At 34.1% G+C, this 17,807-nt stretch overlaps 1 protein-coding gene across 2 annotated transcripts in view; it reads right to left on the bottom strand.

Moving 5' to 3' along the window:
* LOC116342405 (zwei Ig domain protein zig-8) overlaps positions 1-17,807 on the bottom strand; it is a 185,978-nt gene that overhangs the window by 51,546 nt on the left and 116,625 nt on the right. For both annotated transcript variants that reach the window (XM_031770007.1, XM_031770008.1), the window contains exon 3: positions 144-310. In XM_031770007.1, the coding sequence (XP_031625867.1) occupies positions 144-310 (167 nt within the window). The remainder of the gene's footprint in view (positions 1-143; positions 311-17,807) is intronic.

Genomic DNA, 17,807 nt, shown 5'->3' with positions numbered 1-17,807 from the left:
TTCGATTCGCAGCGCTTTTGAATGTATCACACAATATTTTACATTATTTTCTTTGATTTTTTCTTCTTAAGTAAATTTGTGTGGAATATTCCTGATCTCCTTACAACAAAAAAGTTTAAAATACAGATGAAGTTGTAACTTACCGTTCGATTGCCGAGATTTTTGACTTTGCATACTAAATGTACATTCTTTCCAACTAAGCCTGTAATGTTACTAGGTATCGTTGAATCAAAATATGGTCCGGTGCCCGGTGTTGGAAATTCTTGCAAAAAATCAGTTAAAAATCGCCTCGAACTACCAAAACAAGTGCCTGTAAATAAACAAAAGAATATTTTTATTTAGTGAAGATTAGGTTTTGATATGTTTTTGAAAAAAAAATATATCTATAAAGTATTATATTGCTTTCATTTTTCTGCTTTTATTATCCCATAGTGAAAATACTTGATTAAATCTGATTTTTTTTTATTGAACTATATGAATTTCATTAAAATAGAGCTGTATAAATTGACAAGTAGTAGCGCTGCTGTATAGCAAACGGTGCTCATTCAAGAAATTGCTATCTAACGCTGTAATCGATTTAATTCGAGAGGCGCATTGTGTTCTTGTTCTCTTTGTAGTCGATGCGGAGAAAGAAGTTCTTTTTAAATACCATAGTGTACTACATCTTACATTCATTAAACTTACCATACTTAGAGATATGTAAGGCCATAAATATTTTTGACATGGGTGCTTTTTTCGTCTTGATCAAATCAGGCGATGAAAAACATCGACGTATCAGCTTCAACGCATCATTCTACGTGCTAGTGATGCTTCTGCTTTTATCGTTACGCTTTCATCGTACATAAAGTAATATTGATGAAATTATCTGGCATTATAATCCGTTTTCGGTTCTATTATATAAGCGCGGAATACACACAAGAATTGACGTGAAATCTTGAAAAGTAGAAGGCTTGATTTCACATACTACAACAAGTGTCAATGTGAAATGATTCGAATCCATTTCATTATACGCGATAGACTAGGTATTTTGTAGGTTTTGCAGCTTTCATTATGTGCCGCTGGTATTTATACAATGATGTAAAGGTGATGATACGTGAAAAAATCAAGAGGTGCTCTTCTAGGTATGCAACATGTACACATACTTATGAAATAAACTCTTCCTCATTCCCGAATACATATTTATCATCGACGATGTTTGATAAGGTGCTTGATGCGCACACAAAGAATGAAAACATCCACCCAACAACGCATTCAAAGTAAAAAGCATATATTGCATTAAATTTTGTAAACGTCTTCGTTCGGTGTCATTTCCTAATTTTTTGCTTAGCAAATTACGGAAAAAAAAGTTCGATGAGATCCTTTCCACTTTATGAGATTATTTTTTATATGCCACCTCATGTGCCATACATATGTGCAGCAAAAGACTCTTATTCATTTGAGTAATTCACACCGATACGAGAAGAGAAAGGTTTTAAATATTCCGGATTCGTGACGCGTATGAATGTTTGTTGATTCGACATTTTTCAAGGAAATATCGAGGTTAAGCGTATCATAAAAGACGAAAGTGAAAGAGGATAGTGCTGTATTTCATCAGATTATCATTATATTCGTAAAACGATAAAAATGTGTGCATTGAGCCAAATGATAGCAAATCACTTTTAACCAAAGACTTATTTCCATTCTTCTTCCACGTCTTCGTGCCATTTCATGACAAAAAGCTCGTTTTCATTAGCGCCAAATGAATAATACATAGATTTAGTAGATTTAGCTATTTTAAGTTCACATATAAAAAAAACAGTGCTAGAAAAAAGCAATTCAATGTAAAATACATGTTTACATTAAAGAAAGCGGGTGTACGCGTGTTAGGAATGTCTGTCAAGCATATATACCCACATGGCTCGCGGTTATTTCGCGCACAATTTCATTTATGTTTTAATGAAATGACGTGTAGTTGATTTTGTACACCAACAACCGACGTACTGTTTTGAAGCTTCTTGTTTTTTTTTTCTAAAACACATTCGCGGCACCTGCAAGTCTTTGCTTTGCATTCTGTTCCAAACAGGAAGGCATTCAAATTTAACTTCATCATGTGACATGACGTCTTTTGAATTGATAACATCTTTTCAGTCAGTCGATTTCTCTCCGCCTTGCCATGCAGTACCCTTCGTAGTACTGAAGCAGTGTGGGTATATTTGCATTTGAAATTATTGCCGCAAAACATTTTCTCCGAAACGATGTTGCTCGATAAAAATAGATTCTCAAAAAGCAATAATCATACGCACATATAATAATAAATAAATTATCACACAAAAATGGGTTGGAATTTAGATGATTGATATAAGTCGATGATGATTTGGGATATGAAAATGAGTTCTAGGCTTACAATTTGTCGAATTTTCCTTAATACATTTCACTGATGTTCGTTTGAAACCACAGTCAAATATCTATGCATATTGCGTTTACTTCGTTTGGCTATGGTCCTATTCTTTAATGCTATTTGAATGATTCTGACGAAAACGATTCGGTAATATCAAAATTCAACACCTCGGTAATATCAAAATTCAACACCTTCAATATAAATTCTACAGCAAACATATTCAGTATCAAATGTCTAGCTTTGCTTGCTTAAAATGGAGAGGTGTCCAAACTCAGGAGCAAACACGTTTTGGCCATATAATGGTTGATCACGACATACGCATCGGGAATAATTTCAATGATGAGTGTGTATGCTTGTGCGTCATTCGTGTCAAAAATGTTTAGAAGCCAGAAATGTGCTTGTACCAAGCAATTTTGATGATGATGATGATGAAATGTTATGAATGTGCAGCAATTTTTGTGTATGGCAAATACTAAGTCTCTATTGCAATCTCTGAGAATGTTCGCACATTGATTTTACTCAGTCAATCGTGGCTGATGCTCTCTCTGATGATGGTGCGTCTCGTTCTTCAACTCTCTCTCTCACTTAAGTTGTTTTGTTGTGCGTTTCATTAGTATCACAGGAAACATAACCGCCATCCAATTGAGTGAGAATGAGTTCTATTTAATTCTATAAATATAATTTCAAATGTCACTCGATTCCGATATTCATATTCAAAAATTCGAATATCAAATAATTCAAATGGGCGAGTTTTATTATTAAATAGCAGATATACAAATAGCTAGAATGTTTGATAACGATTTACCAAATATCGATCTGCACATGGACTGAAAACGTTATGAAATTTGAAATCGCATTTGCAATTCGTCTGCGCTGTTCAATTGAATGACGTTGATGCAAATCAAACTCGATTGGCTACATGGTCAGTTGTGTATATTTATAAGCGCACAGATTCCAGTGAATAGCATGTGCAATATTATTTATTATAAGAGCTATTGAATTGAACATGCTTGTGGCAACGCTTGTGTCTGAATAGAAAGACACAGTGAGACCATAAAATTTTAAATTCATTTATAGAAAATGTGCCATTGTCGGATGTTTGCTTTGGCCCGCTCGCTAAATACAAAAATCTCTCTTTCCATTCTAAACTTTCATTTATAATGTTAAATGTAAATATAAAATTCAAAATTAAATCATATGTATATTTTAATTATACGCGAAATAACATGCAATAAAGCATGAATGCGACAATGCTAACTATGTGACGATGCTGTTGTTGCTCGCGCACAGGAGTTGCATTTTTGCATCCGATGCAAAGCGTTCGCTTCAAAACTGTTTCCCATTTTCCGCTTCTTCGGCTTTTGTTCAATGAACATGAAAATCTGCTTAAGTGCATTGCATTTGCACGTGTATGAGTGTCTGTCGCATCCAATTCACGCCTCTTTTCTCTGATCTGATCAAATCGCATTGGAACGCATATTGTGTGTGTCTCTTGTTCGGAGCAATCAACTTGCAATAATTTGACACAATTTTTTTCATGTTTTTTTCCCACTTTCAGCCATTTCCTGTGAAGTTCAAATTAAATATCCTCGATAAAATCGTTTTCAATCATTCTTTATGTCTCTTGTTCATGATAAAATTAAGATCGACAGATTTCTGTCTAACACACTTGTACCGATTTTATAAACACAACCAGATGACATCGCCCAGTGTTTTTCTCCACTTCAACTATAAAAAGATTCTCAACAAGCTCCTCCACATGGCAGCAACAAAAAAAAAATCGGTCATATCGAAATGTTATTTTCATCCATGTACTTTCGCGAGATATATTCAATTTTTTTCAATATTTTATATATTGAAATTGAATTTGTTCTTGTAGTTTTTTCCACATGGATAGAATGACGTGCTATGAAAATGATTTGATGGAACATGTATTTTTTTATATACAAAATACACGGAAAATACACTACGACGAAATGAAGTTGAACAGATTGAAACGAGGTGCATAAAAAATACAAACGCTTTTCACAAAACGACGGATGCACAATAAATCAGAGCAAAAAAAGCGAAGAGTTAATTAATATTTGCAAGAAATTTCAAGCGGAAAATTATTAAATTTGCGACGTAGAACATTATTCAGACTGAGTTGAAGGGAATGGGGTTTTTTCGGCATTGTTTATTGGAATTCTTAATGTGCAAGAAACTGAAAAAAGTATGTGCTCAATTGAAAGAAACTTTAGCGTTCTAGGTGGCGCGGTCTTTGGCCGGGTGACGAAGAAGAGCAAAAGGATGCAAGAAAAATGAAGAAGCACGGGAAAAGAGCTTATGAAATTTCCAACATTATGTGATTAAGTTCATTTAATTTAGAAATTAAAACAATTTTCATCCGCGCAATGTTTGCAAAAATACCAAAAACTGAATATTTTCGTTCGACATAAATTTTAATGTAAATTCGAATTTACAATTCGAACGCATTTCGAACGGTTATACTTATTAAACAATCAGAGTCAGTGAGAATTTCAATTGACGCTTGTTATTCTCATTGGTTTTCATCGTTGCGTGTACATTGTACAAGCAATTATCACAATGCTATATGCATCGTGGAGCAAATATGAATTCGAATATATATATATATATTATAATGTGTATGTCTGTCTAAATCTAATGAAGACAAACATTTATTATAAATGCAAATGAGTTAATGTTTCTGTGTTGTTTGTGAAGCATAGAGAGAACACGATCTATAGATTTAAATCAAAATATACATATAACCTGCGCATCGCACACATTTCCAAAATCCATTAAACACATTCTTGGCACATGACATAGCACAGTGCTGACTGAAATTTGAAACCGGTGATCGAGCCAAAGTGATTTAAATCTAAATTACTATTCAAAATTCGATGCACCTACTGTTTTATATGATCTACAAATCTACATATAATTGTATGATTAAGGTATAGAGAAATTGCCATTCAGAGGTTGCCATACTCAAGTGCTGAGAAAATAAGAAAAAAATCTATCAACTTTGGCCGGATTATCAGATTAACACGAGCACGCAATGAGGCATGTACAATAAAATCGATGATATATGTTTGCTCAAAGTCACCATTTATCGATTTGAAAGCATCATTTTCAAATTTATGCCAGGTAGATACATCTTTCAAGAAAGAATGTGTACAATGTACTTGTGAGTACAATGTACACAATAATTTGGAGCAAATAACTTTTTCCATTTGAACGAAGTCATTTATCATTGAGAGGTAACATAATTGGAAATCAAGTGATTGCCTTTTTTTAACGCAGAATACTCGTTGTCAAAATTTGATTAGAATTTAAATGAAAAAATAATATTTGTCATTTAATTTATTTTTCGTAATTTAGCGAAGCAATCATGCAATGATTATTTTACCAAATTGTTAATTTTATTGAAGAAAAAAAGATATTTTTGACGAAAATTTTATAGACAATATCATTTGATTTGAATAATTTCCATAAATTGAAAATTAACTACACATTTTTTATTTCACTGACCAAAACCTAATAAATGTCAATTAACCACAATGTGAATACCACATTTGCGGAGCAATTTTATTTCTATCATACATTTTTGTCTTATTTGGATATATATTCAAAGCTTATTGAAATTTGAAGCGGCGGTGGTGATGTGCGAAAAAAAAATGGTAACATATTCGAATATAGAAAGCATGGTGCACAAAGAAAAATGTGCGGGGGCATAAATTGTCTGTTTGTTAGACGGCTATTATCGGATTTTACAGTAAAGTGAACCGCGCGATAGAAAAATCACGTGAATCTCACTTATACACACGGTAACTGAAGCGGAATGAGAATAACGAACCAGTGAACAAAAAAAAAAACATTTCATTTCAAGTCGTTGAAACCTACTCCCATTTCTAATGTGTTTAATGGCTTTTATCGGCAAATGGCAAAAGAATAAAATTCACGCGTGTTTAAATAAATGGCATAAGACAAAAAAGCATAGGTTACATGAAAATCGGTAAACCGATTAACTGAAGTATTGCACTATTGCTCGGGTAATGGCCATAGTCATTGGGAACATTGGGCTGCGAATGCTTCTTTTTTGCGCCAATCTTTTTCTCTGCATGAAATGAATCCACTGTTTACTGTAACTTGTCAGCATTGTAGAAACGCAGGAAAAAAATACATAAAATAAAAACTCGGCAAATCAGATTTGGAACAGCGAAAATTGGATGCGAAAATGGTTGTTTGCAGTGAGAAGCGAAATCACAAGTGAACAGAAAAAACCATATAAAATATGTTTCAAGCTTTGCTAACGGCGGTAAAAGTCGTTCATTTTGTCTTTCTCCCCCCGTTAATTCTCCTCCCACACGCGCACTCAACACATTTATACGTGTCGACTTTTGTTCATGATTCGTTTTCACCACACCATTTCGATGTTGTAATGTGTGTTTGTTTTCGAAAATCGTTTCAATATTTTTTTTGGACACAAGGAAAATAAATTTTGGCAGATGGGAATAAAATGGCAATGGAAAAATAGAGCGCATACACACAGAGATATCGAAGTAAACTAAGCGTTTTGGAAGAAAAACTATATCTCATAGAAAATATCTCATGGACTTACCACACCGTTATTTTAATGGATCGTAAATCGAACTATCTAGCTATTTTCATTTTCTAACACTTTCCACCCCGCCCAGGAACATGATATAACTTGAAAAATTCATCGATCTTGAATTGAAATGAAAATATATATATATATATATATATATATATATATATGGTGGCATCCTGGTCACCAGAGCCAAGAGCCAAAAATTTCCGGTTGTTCTAATTTCGTCGCACCATAAATCCGCTTCGAATGAAATGCGATGAAATGGCTGCATTTGCAACGAGACGAAATTTATCTTAGTTAAATAGAGAATTCCCAAGGCGATTCATCATAATTATTATTGGCATAAAATGGTAATCATTTCTCAAGATTCATTGGCACACTCAGCATCAATGTTTACCGGTGGTGGTTTTTCGGCAATTTTTCATTGAGGTTTTTTATGTGTTTGCTTGTATCAGATGAACGAATACATATAACATGCACATTTATGCCCACGTACACACTTTGTTGGTTCGCTTTTTTTATTAATGATGAACTTGGTTCACACGCGATGACAAATTACCACTTGAACGGTACATTCTTTGCACTTTGCGTGTACCTCAAGATTTGATTTGGTTTTCACGCAAAAAAAGCACAAAAAGTTTCACTCGCAACAATTTGCTCTACTCTCGCAATGAACAAAAAATAAGCGAACCGCATTTAAATATTCATTTGAACCTTTATGCCGTGGACCAATGACGATATGATTAATTTGTGTATGATTAATTTGTGGGACGTAATTTGAACAATTTTAAATTAGAAAACGCTTGAATATAGAAGAAAAAATCTGTATTTCTTTTAGTTAAAAATCGGTCGTATATACTTAATTTGTTACAGCTTGGCGTATTCGCGTGCTATGAATTTCAACAAATTTCCGCACTTTTTTTCATAAACATTTATTGAAATGGCAGCAAAAATAACAACAATAAAAGCTTTGCAAAACATTTCATTGGGCCGTTCTTTTAATTGCATCAAATTAGAGTGCATTTAAAACTTACATTTTGCTTAATTCATTTATAAATAATTGAATCGTCACTTCAAGTAAATTTTCAAATGTAATATTTGTTGTGAATTTTATTACCAATCAATTGTAGTCATGGAAATGTCATAAAATCTAATTATCGAGTTATACCTTGAGTTCAGTTTTTTACGCGTCGTCGTTTTTTACCAAAAATAGCGGGCGAAAAAAAAGCTCAGAGAGAAATTGATGATGATTCTTGCCCCTTTGCGATATTTTTCATTTTCTCATTAAAATTTCTTGTTAGCCCGTGATTAATTACCCTTGAACAAATATACTCTACATATAATATATTGTTCTTCCAGAGCATGCGGCAATTTCCGAAGTATAAGCGGAATGTAAAACGGTTTTAATGAGCCTATGGGACATTCAAACCAATTCATTTTACTCTGCATTTTTTTTTTCTCTTCTCTATTCCCCTACCTGTCGCTATATCATGATGTCAATCTACTTTTTTGTGACAATTGAAATGGTATGAAAGTGCACATTCAGCACTATAAAACGGAGGATATTAAATCTAAGCGACCTAGCTGAACACCATTTCGTTGAATTGTAGAAGAAGAAGAAAAAAAAAACGAAAACAAAAATGTTAAATGCCAAACGTAAATGTATAAAACTGTAAAACTGGAACGTTATGTACATGTACACACTGATGGTGTGGTGATTGTGCATTGCATGCTATTCTTTCTAAGGATGTGTGTGTGTGTGTCGTACTCATTATGAACCACCGTTGTTAAATTAACTGGAAGAATGTATTTTGTGGCTATTCTTATTTTCTTTGCCATTTTCTATGAATAGCACGTAACACATTTCATTTGCAGTGGACAGCAATTTACTGACACAAAAAACTGTCGTGTTTATGAAACAATGGGTTTTGGAGAAAAAATCGCATTGCAGACGCATAATAAGACAAAGAATCTCATTGTATGTGAAAAATTAGTTGGTGTGTATGTTCGAAAATGGTCAAATTTCATGCTAACATCACGGCCGGCTGGCTATTTGATATTAGCAAAAAGCATATAGCGGTTTAGTGAAAGCCACGTCAAACCTAACCGCATCAAATTATATACATATGTTTGGTAAAAGTTATCATTTTCGTCAATGTTACATATGCAACGTATTTATACACTATTTGATTTTCACCCCAAAGGAAAACTGTGTCAAAGCTCTAAAATCCGATGAACGAGCATTTTCTCTCGGTTATTTAGAGCTTTATGATTACTTCTCGTCCCTCCGATGATTGGGAAAATGTGTTTTCGATAAAACGTTTGATTAAATAGATAGCTAGTGCACAAAGACACTGAAACGCTTTATCTCCATGTTTATCTCTCTACTTTACTTCTCTGCTCTTCTTTTTTTTTTCTCTCTCTCTCTCTCTCTCTTGCCCTCTGTGTGTTCAACATAAATAGAACCATGCAAAAACTTTGCTTGGCGGAAGAAGGTAAAGTTTGTGTAATTAATTCTGTCATACATAGTAATGACGTATAAAAACGGGTTACAAAGGTGAAATTGGATAAGTTTTCATGGAATAATGGATACAATGCTGGAAAGATTTTCACAATTTTCTGCAATTATTTTATTGCTTACATCTTAAAAAACATTATAGCACAGAAAAAACAGTAAACAATTGTTCAAATGTATTGGTATATTGCAAATTTACCAATAGTTTTTAAAATATCTATTGGTATTTTCATACAATCGTCACTACAACAGCATATTTGACACTTGTTTTGGTGCGATGGACCAAATGTCAACTGCGCTGCTGTAGTGACGCTTGTATGAAAATACCAATAGATATTTTAACAACTATTGGTAAATTTGCAATATACCAATACATTTGAACAATTCTACTACTACTGTTTTGTATGTGAGTAAGACTAATGTAACCAGTCCTTAATTCGACTCACGAGAGTAAGAATATTGACAATTTTGTTATGTTTTTATTATTTTATTGTCCACTTTCGATCATTTTTGGTCAAAGTTGTTCAGTAAAATTGCAACGTCAAACATTTTTGGTGTAGTAAACAATTTCGATGTTAAAAGTTCATATTTATCAAAAACATTAGTGTAAATCGAAACTATTTTTTGGGGAATTTTTTTTGTTGTTATCAAAGCTTAATTTGGCTTGGCCATCTCTTTGAAGTCTTTTTCTCACAAGTGCTCCAGCACTCATAACACGTCATAACTACCAACAAAAAAAAGGGAATGCGCTGCTCTACGCCAAAATGAAAGTGTCGATTTCAATACATTTTCACATATTCTAATCTGCGCTATAATGAGGCAGAAAATGTTGTACAAAAGGGACCCATGATTGCATACATCATCGTTTTTGTATCCCTAGCTTAGACACTGGTGCTTTTGTTGCATGAAAAACAATGAAAGAAAATGCCACCATTATGCCGCTCTATGTTAAATAGAAAATATGTGAAATTCTGTTTACAACGATGGTCTGCAGGTATTTATGCGATAATCATCTGCGCTTCGGTGTGTGAGGGTATGTGTGTGTAGTATAGTTGCCCGTAATAAGGCTGCAGAAAGGAAGAATGTACACGGAAAAAACATATAGCGAATTGCGTTGTTCTAAATGAAGGAAAACAGACGATTAAATACAGACGATGAGCGACAGACGAGCCAACATAATCGAGATAAATAGTGAACACATCATGCAGAGAAAAAAATTCTCTTTCCATCCGTTTAATGATTCGAGATAATGTTCGAAGTTCAGACACGGTTTCGGTGTTGCTGCTGAAAACGAAAAACCGTATTGTATGTAAATATTAAGAAACGAGGGAAGAGATAGCAACAACAAGATCAAGTAAAGGAATACAATCATGTAATCACATTTTAATAGGAATTTGCCCTTTTTCATACCTTGTATCTTCCTCCTATCTATGAAAATCCATTTTATCGTTCGTTTTCTAGCAAATTTTAATAACCGAACCGATTTGTTTTCTCTCTTCTCGCTTTTTTTACTTGAATTGTTTTTGTGTGTGTGTCAGAGAGTTGATGAGAAGAAGTGAAGGTAGCAGGACATCAGGTATATATCGTTGTGACGGCATTATCATAACAATCGCACCATTATTTCAATAACTACGAAAACAGCAACGTATGTATTCGATTCGGTTAAAAGACTCGGCAGCGGATGTTCGAGCTTAGAAGCGTTCGTATCCAGATTTACTCTCTCTCTCTCTCTCTCTCTCTCTCTCTCTCTTCCTCACTCTCTTGATAGAAAAAACGATTTCCACTTAATGGACTGTTTGTGAACTGTTCTTGTCGTTGTCGACGCCACACGTACAGCATCACCGTGAAAATATTTATCGGCTTTTTTCACGGGCATTAATAAAAAAAATACTACTTTCCAAGTGGTAAAATTGCATGTAAACGCCGAATATGCTAAAATTTAAATCACGACCCATTGCCATATGGACAGTCTCCCTTTTTCTGTGTGGCTGACTACACCTGAAAGCGTGCAACGGAAATTGAATTGAATGTTGTTGGGTCAGAATGTTTCAACTGCAAACATTTTTTTGTGAGTCTCTCTACTTCTTTCTCTCGTCTTGTTTTTAGCATGTATGTGTATTGACCATTTTCATCCATTGATTTTCTACGAGAAAGGGATCTTTCATTACAAGTCATTTAATTTGAATGACACAACCAGAAATATATTACAAAATGTATTTATCCCTTGATGTTCTGCGTGAAGTTTGATAACATGATAACATAGAACAACCCTTTCATATCGGATTTTTTGTTCTGATTTTATTAGCTTAATTTATTTCAGTTCAAATGAATACCTTCTGTATTTCTTTGTACAAAGGACCGTCTGTCTCGATTCGTAACATATCAATTCGAAACAAAAAGCATAAATACACATATGCCCAATTCCCTATACCCATTCACACATGTACATTAAAAAAATGAGCTCTTTTCCATTCACCTCTTGTTTTACGTTGATAAAGAAGAAAGAAGAGAGAGACAAGGGGGAGAGAGAGAAAGAAAAACGACATTAATAATAACGTAAATTCAAGAGCGAGTCAGTGCATGCGTGTTCTTGTGTTGGCGACATTGTGTGAAATCAATGATTTTTACTAAAGATAAAGTGCACCATGAAAACCGAACCCCATTTCGAAAGTCTAAAAAAGAACGAATTTCTATGTGGCTGCTGCTGTTGACGATGATGACATTATTACACCATATATCGAGTTTCAGGTTAAGAGGTGAAAATGAGACATACGTTCAATTTACAATTGAATCGCAAATGTGATCTTGCTGCTTTGTTTCGTTCGTGCATCAACGAAAAATGGCTAGACTTTGACTGCATTCACCGTAAAAAATTTCACGGCGTACACACACATACAAAAACCATACTTATTGAGTGTAAATTTGAGTATACCAGACAAAACACATATTCTTTAACGATAAATCCAAATGGTGTCTCTATCTCCTATTGGTGTCTATTGCGTCACATGCAAACCATAAGTGCCTGGTAAAATGGACAATGTATTTTTTACGAGAATCGGGAATTACGCTCGGTAGTTTTCTCATGAAATGAATGTCGCCTGATTTCATCGCTATCACACACACACTGGGAAATTAGCACGTCTCACACTCATATCGTAGCACCATTTATTGTTACGATCTCTTTTCAACCGAAATGGGCTTTCAACCACTTCAATCCACCGCATTTATTGTCATGCAATGCAAACCGGGACTTTCCGCAAGCAGCTCAACGTTTTCATTTTTCGTGCACTTTTCACAGTAAACCATTTCGAAACAATGCGCAAGCACATCCACACATATAATCAACTATAATGGGTAAATGGCATCACTCTATCACGAGCACTAATGAAAGTGACAATTTTCGAATTGAAAAGCCTTCATCATCGTCGTATTATTATTTTTTTTTCTATTTTATTCCAAGAAAAATAATGAAAATGCACCAAATTGCTTTTAAGTGAGTAAATTGCATTAGATAAAATTACCATTTGAATGGAATTAACGACGAAAAATTTTTTCATTACAAACGACTCAATAAAATTCACTCCTCCCACCCGCCAAAAGAAAATCTATGCCTTGTTCCAACATAATTAAGTGGATGAAAGATACGGATATTGTGTTTGGTTTAATATTAAGTGATTAACTTTAACGTTGGTCGCGTGCAGTATGATTTTCTGCCACTGATAAGAGCCCAATTGGCGTTAATAAGCTATTGAAAGTGAAGAATTCCATTTTCAGTCCGGTGACTTTTTCACTTCGTACGCGACAACTAAAACAATAGATAAATTTATATGCGTGTCAAAGTCATAAATGGGCCCAACTCAATTCATTGGAGGCATTCTGATGATCTAAAGCCGGTTAAAGCCATTTGTGACACGCACATCATTCAATATGTTAACACGGTAACATACTGGTGTATTGCAGAGTAATGCTTTTGTGTGCACGTTAATAAAATGGTCGCGAGTTATAATGGTACGCATTGCACGATGCATGTTGAACTACAAAATTGAATGCCTGAACTGATGACTAAAGAATTGTAAGCATAAATCTATGTGAAGCAGCAATCATATCGACTCACCCATTGTTGCTTCAGTTGTTTCATATATTCGATATGCACTCAGTTCAGTCACTTTTATCTCGTACATTCCATGGGACCATATATTTTTTCAGTCATTTGCATTGTTATGAATGGAGTGCGAGCGGGTAAAAAGTTTGCGTCGCTTATCTTCTGTATCGCAATAATCATTTCGGGCGTTGTTGTTCACGGCAGCATTATTTTGCTTTATACCACGCACATACACCAAGCACATACACACACACCGACTTGAAATTCAATAGCATGTGGGAGTATCGTTTGTTAATTTATTTTCATTTATAGTATCTCTGACAGACTTCACGATTCTATATTACTTACCCGTAGTGACTGTAAATCAATTCGTATTTTCGAAATATTCTGTATTATTTCTACGGTTTGCTTCTAATTCTGGAAACTGTATCTATTTTTATATAGTCATTATTTTTGGTTTGAAGTTTCGCATGAAAATGAAAAGATCAATTCAATCCGTAGTTTTATACCTTATCCAAAAATTAATTCCAAAGACACAAACGAAAGACGAAAACTAATTTTCCACGAAATTTGATCAATAAATCAATTAGATTAATTCGAAAACTGCCATCATCTCAGTTGTCGATCCGATTATCGAGAGATTCAAATCTCGGACTATCATCACATTTGAAAATTGTTTTTCGACACATCTCGAATGAACGAATGATTGAATGCACGCTTAGCTATTTATTCAATTACCATAAAGTTGGCAGCGAGGCAATGTGAATTTGGATGAGCATAGCGGAGCAACGTAAAAGAATGATATCGAAGCGAATGACGAGTGTAAAATTGCTTTTAAATGATACCGCTGTTTGCTTCTAATGAGATCCGGCAACCGGAGACCGTTTCTTCCTGTATACGAACTTTTGTGACAGTTAAAATCGACCGAAAGAGATATCAAGTATTCAGTTTAATCAATTTACTGAAGCGCATTTGCTTCGATTTCAATCAGTCGCTATTTCGAGCACCATTTGATTCCGTTGAGACAAAGTGAATTTTTCGCGCGCTGTTGAATGCAAATACTTTGACGCTTTTTGAGATCGACGAAGAGTGAGAGCGAAGAAATTGGAAAAGAGATATAGAGAGATAGATAGCGCGAGAGAGCGATCAAAAGAGGAGGAAAGATTTTTTTTCTTCAATTTATACGAACAAAAGCATCAACGAACAACCACGCGATACTCGGAAATATCGCATAGCCCAATATGACATAATCTATTTTTTGCACGCAAAACAGATGGGATAGTAAAGATTTCAAGACACGAACCACTTAACTGGTCGATGAGCGCACTGATGTTATTCGCTCAACAATGCTAGAAAAATTTCACTTTACTTTCTTTCAATTGGCGAATAAATTTCCGACCAGAAACGGTGCACAGCGTACTGAAAAACTAAAAGAAATGTGCTTGAAGTGAATTTTAAATTGAAATTGAATTTTTTTTTGTTGTATATGCGGTTTTTTCTTCCATTTATTCAGCAATTTTATTTGTTATCTAATTGAAAGCGATTTCTCGCAGAACTCAATTTTATTCAAAAAAAAAAAAAACATTCCATTTCGTTTTTCTACAACACATTTTCGGCCAGATGTATGCATTTCAAACAAAATCAGAGATCGGTTGAGTTCAAAGCGGAAAAGACACACTCACACACTGAAAAGCTTTTTCCGTTTCCATTTCCTACGTATGTTTTTTCGCCATCGCTTTTCACCATGATATTTGATTGCACGAAATATATTTGCTTAGAAATCAAATGAACACGCAAAGTATTTTGGGGTAAAAGTATCATATCGTTGAAAATAAAAGAAGAAGAAAAAAACAACAATAACAACCAAACCACAGACACATTCAACTTACTTCTTTTTTCATTCATTCATTCATTCTTGTCTGCAATCTTGAGCTATTTTCTTTTTGTACTGTGAAATTACACAGACATATTCGCGTGATTTTTCCAAGTAAACCACAGGAAAATGTGCTGATTCGCAACTTGAAACCGACGCCAGTGCCAGCAACGAAAAAGCGTTCATAAATTTAAGCACATACACACAGCAAATGGAAATTAATTCGGTTTTTCCTTTTAATATTTTGCGTGTGAATAGCAAGAATTGGTTTCATTTGCGATTCGCAAGTGACCGCAAACACTTGAACGAGTGCTGGTTGCTGTTGTGTCGTCGTGTGATTGTATTTCGAAAATGTTCACATTTGCTTTGCATCAGGCACCAGTCGTTTTAAATCATTGTTTTTGTGTGAGTGAATGAGTGGGAACTTTTTGCGCTGATCATTTAAACTTGGCAATCGTAATCGCATGCTAGTAATTTATGTTGAAATGAAGTGAAAATGTGCGGTTTTATTTGTTTCTCTGGCCTTCAGTTATCGAAGCAAATAAATCTACAAACGAGACGAACGCTTTGATGTCAACATTTTCAAATGCCGCAAGCATGACGGGCGACTATAGCAGTTATCGCTTGATAAATTAATAATATATGAACAGATCCGCTATATTTCGTGGTTTCTACCATTGTTATTTCATTTGCCTTTGTTTGGGAATTTATTCTAACATTTCGCCCAATACAGATTTTTTTTTTTGCTTAAATTACGTTGAAAATCATTTTAAAATGTGTCGATTTATATAAATGCTTAATTTGTATGTCAAATATTTGATCTTACTACGTTTGAGTTGATATTATAATACAATGTATGTGTGTGTGTGATACATCGTCCATAAATCCGATCTGTTTCGATGGGAAGAAAAGCATCTGACATTTTCGGTATCTGCAATTCCAATTGCATAGATTGAATTCCCTGAATTTATCGGTTCATCTCTGAGAATGCAACAGTAACACATACAATGCATAACAAACATTTTTCAATTTTTATGTTATGCAATTTTCTCCGAAAATAGATGATATTCAATTTCAATGCTTGAAATGCAATTTTACCGATAAAAATGTTAACAGTATTAAATTCGAAGATGGTGTTCACTCACGTTAATATTTGCCTGATGCCATTTTGCATAAAATTTATCATATTTTATATGCATGTAAATAATAAAAAAACGATTGTATAAACTATGGGAACGTTTTCTTTGTATACAATAAATTGAAATATGAATTTGCTTGAAACGTCCATATGGTGTGCAGTGTAACACTGTACAGACATGAAATATTTAAAAATGATGAATATTCAAGCATTAAGAATGACATTTCTTTCGCGAAAGAGTCAAATGTTTGACGAAACCGTGAATTGGGTTGCCATCCGATTCAAAACAAGGAAGAATATCCCGCGCAAACAAAGAGAGAGAGAGAAAGAGAAAAGAACAAACGGAGAAAAACACCATAAATGATATTTATCTGTAGTTGCGTTTGTCTGAAAATGAAATCGAACAAATTTTCTCATAACAAAACACTTGCACACATACACATTTGAAATTTATGACGCATTTCCAAGCAGCGGATTGCATTAAAATGTGACAAAAAGGAATATATGGAAAGACTATAAGTCACACAATCAGTTATAGCAGCGGAGTCATAACCCGACAGTAACTCTATACACGGCATTGATCTTTTTACAAACTCCATAAGTCATTGAAGGAAACGCGACTACGAGCACGGAATAAATCGTAGATATTCAATTCAGTGAGATTGCTTTTTTTCTCCGCCAAAACGGCAGTGTGTTATTTTTACATTTTTAATGTGTTCAGAGGCACTCAAGCTCGTCTACAAAACGTATTCTATATGTTATGCGTTTCATTGGATAAATAAATATGGCATAAAATGGCAAAAGAATGCATACGGTGTGCGAACATACACAGAGAAATATCAACACTAGCAAAGAGAATAAAAAAATTACAACTGACGATAGATTATATTGAGAATCAAATATGTTTTATACATTGAATGGGGAAACGGTTTCAGCGGAAACAACGTGCAAACGCGCACACAAGAAAAATGATGAAAAACACATCGAATTGGAATTCGGATTTCGATTTTCCGGAATTTTCAAACCGGAAAAATGTATAAAATATCATGAATTTATATATAAAAAATGCATACACAAAATGTCGCTTAAGTTTATCGTACGATATAGTCATGCTCTCGAATTCATGAAGGTTTCGATAAAATATACAGGGTGTCTCAAATAATAGGCTCGTTAGAAAAATTTTAAAA

Source organism: Contarinia nasturtii, unplaced genomic scaffold, assembly GCF_009176525.2.
Source record: "Contarinia nasturtii isolate CC-2019 unplaced genomic scaffold, AAFC_CNas_1.1 Cnas_scaffold_864, whole genome shotgun sequence".
NCBI lineage: Eukaryota > Metazoa > Arthropoda > Insecta > Diptera > Cecidomyiidae > Contarinia > Contarinia nasturtii.
This window is presented reverse-complemented; position numbering and strand designations above follow the sequence as displayed.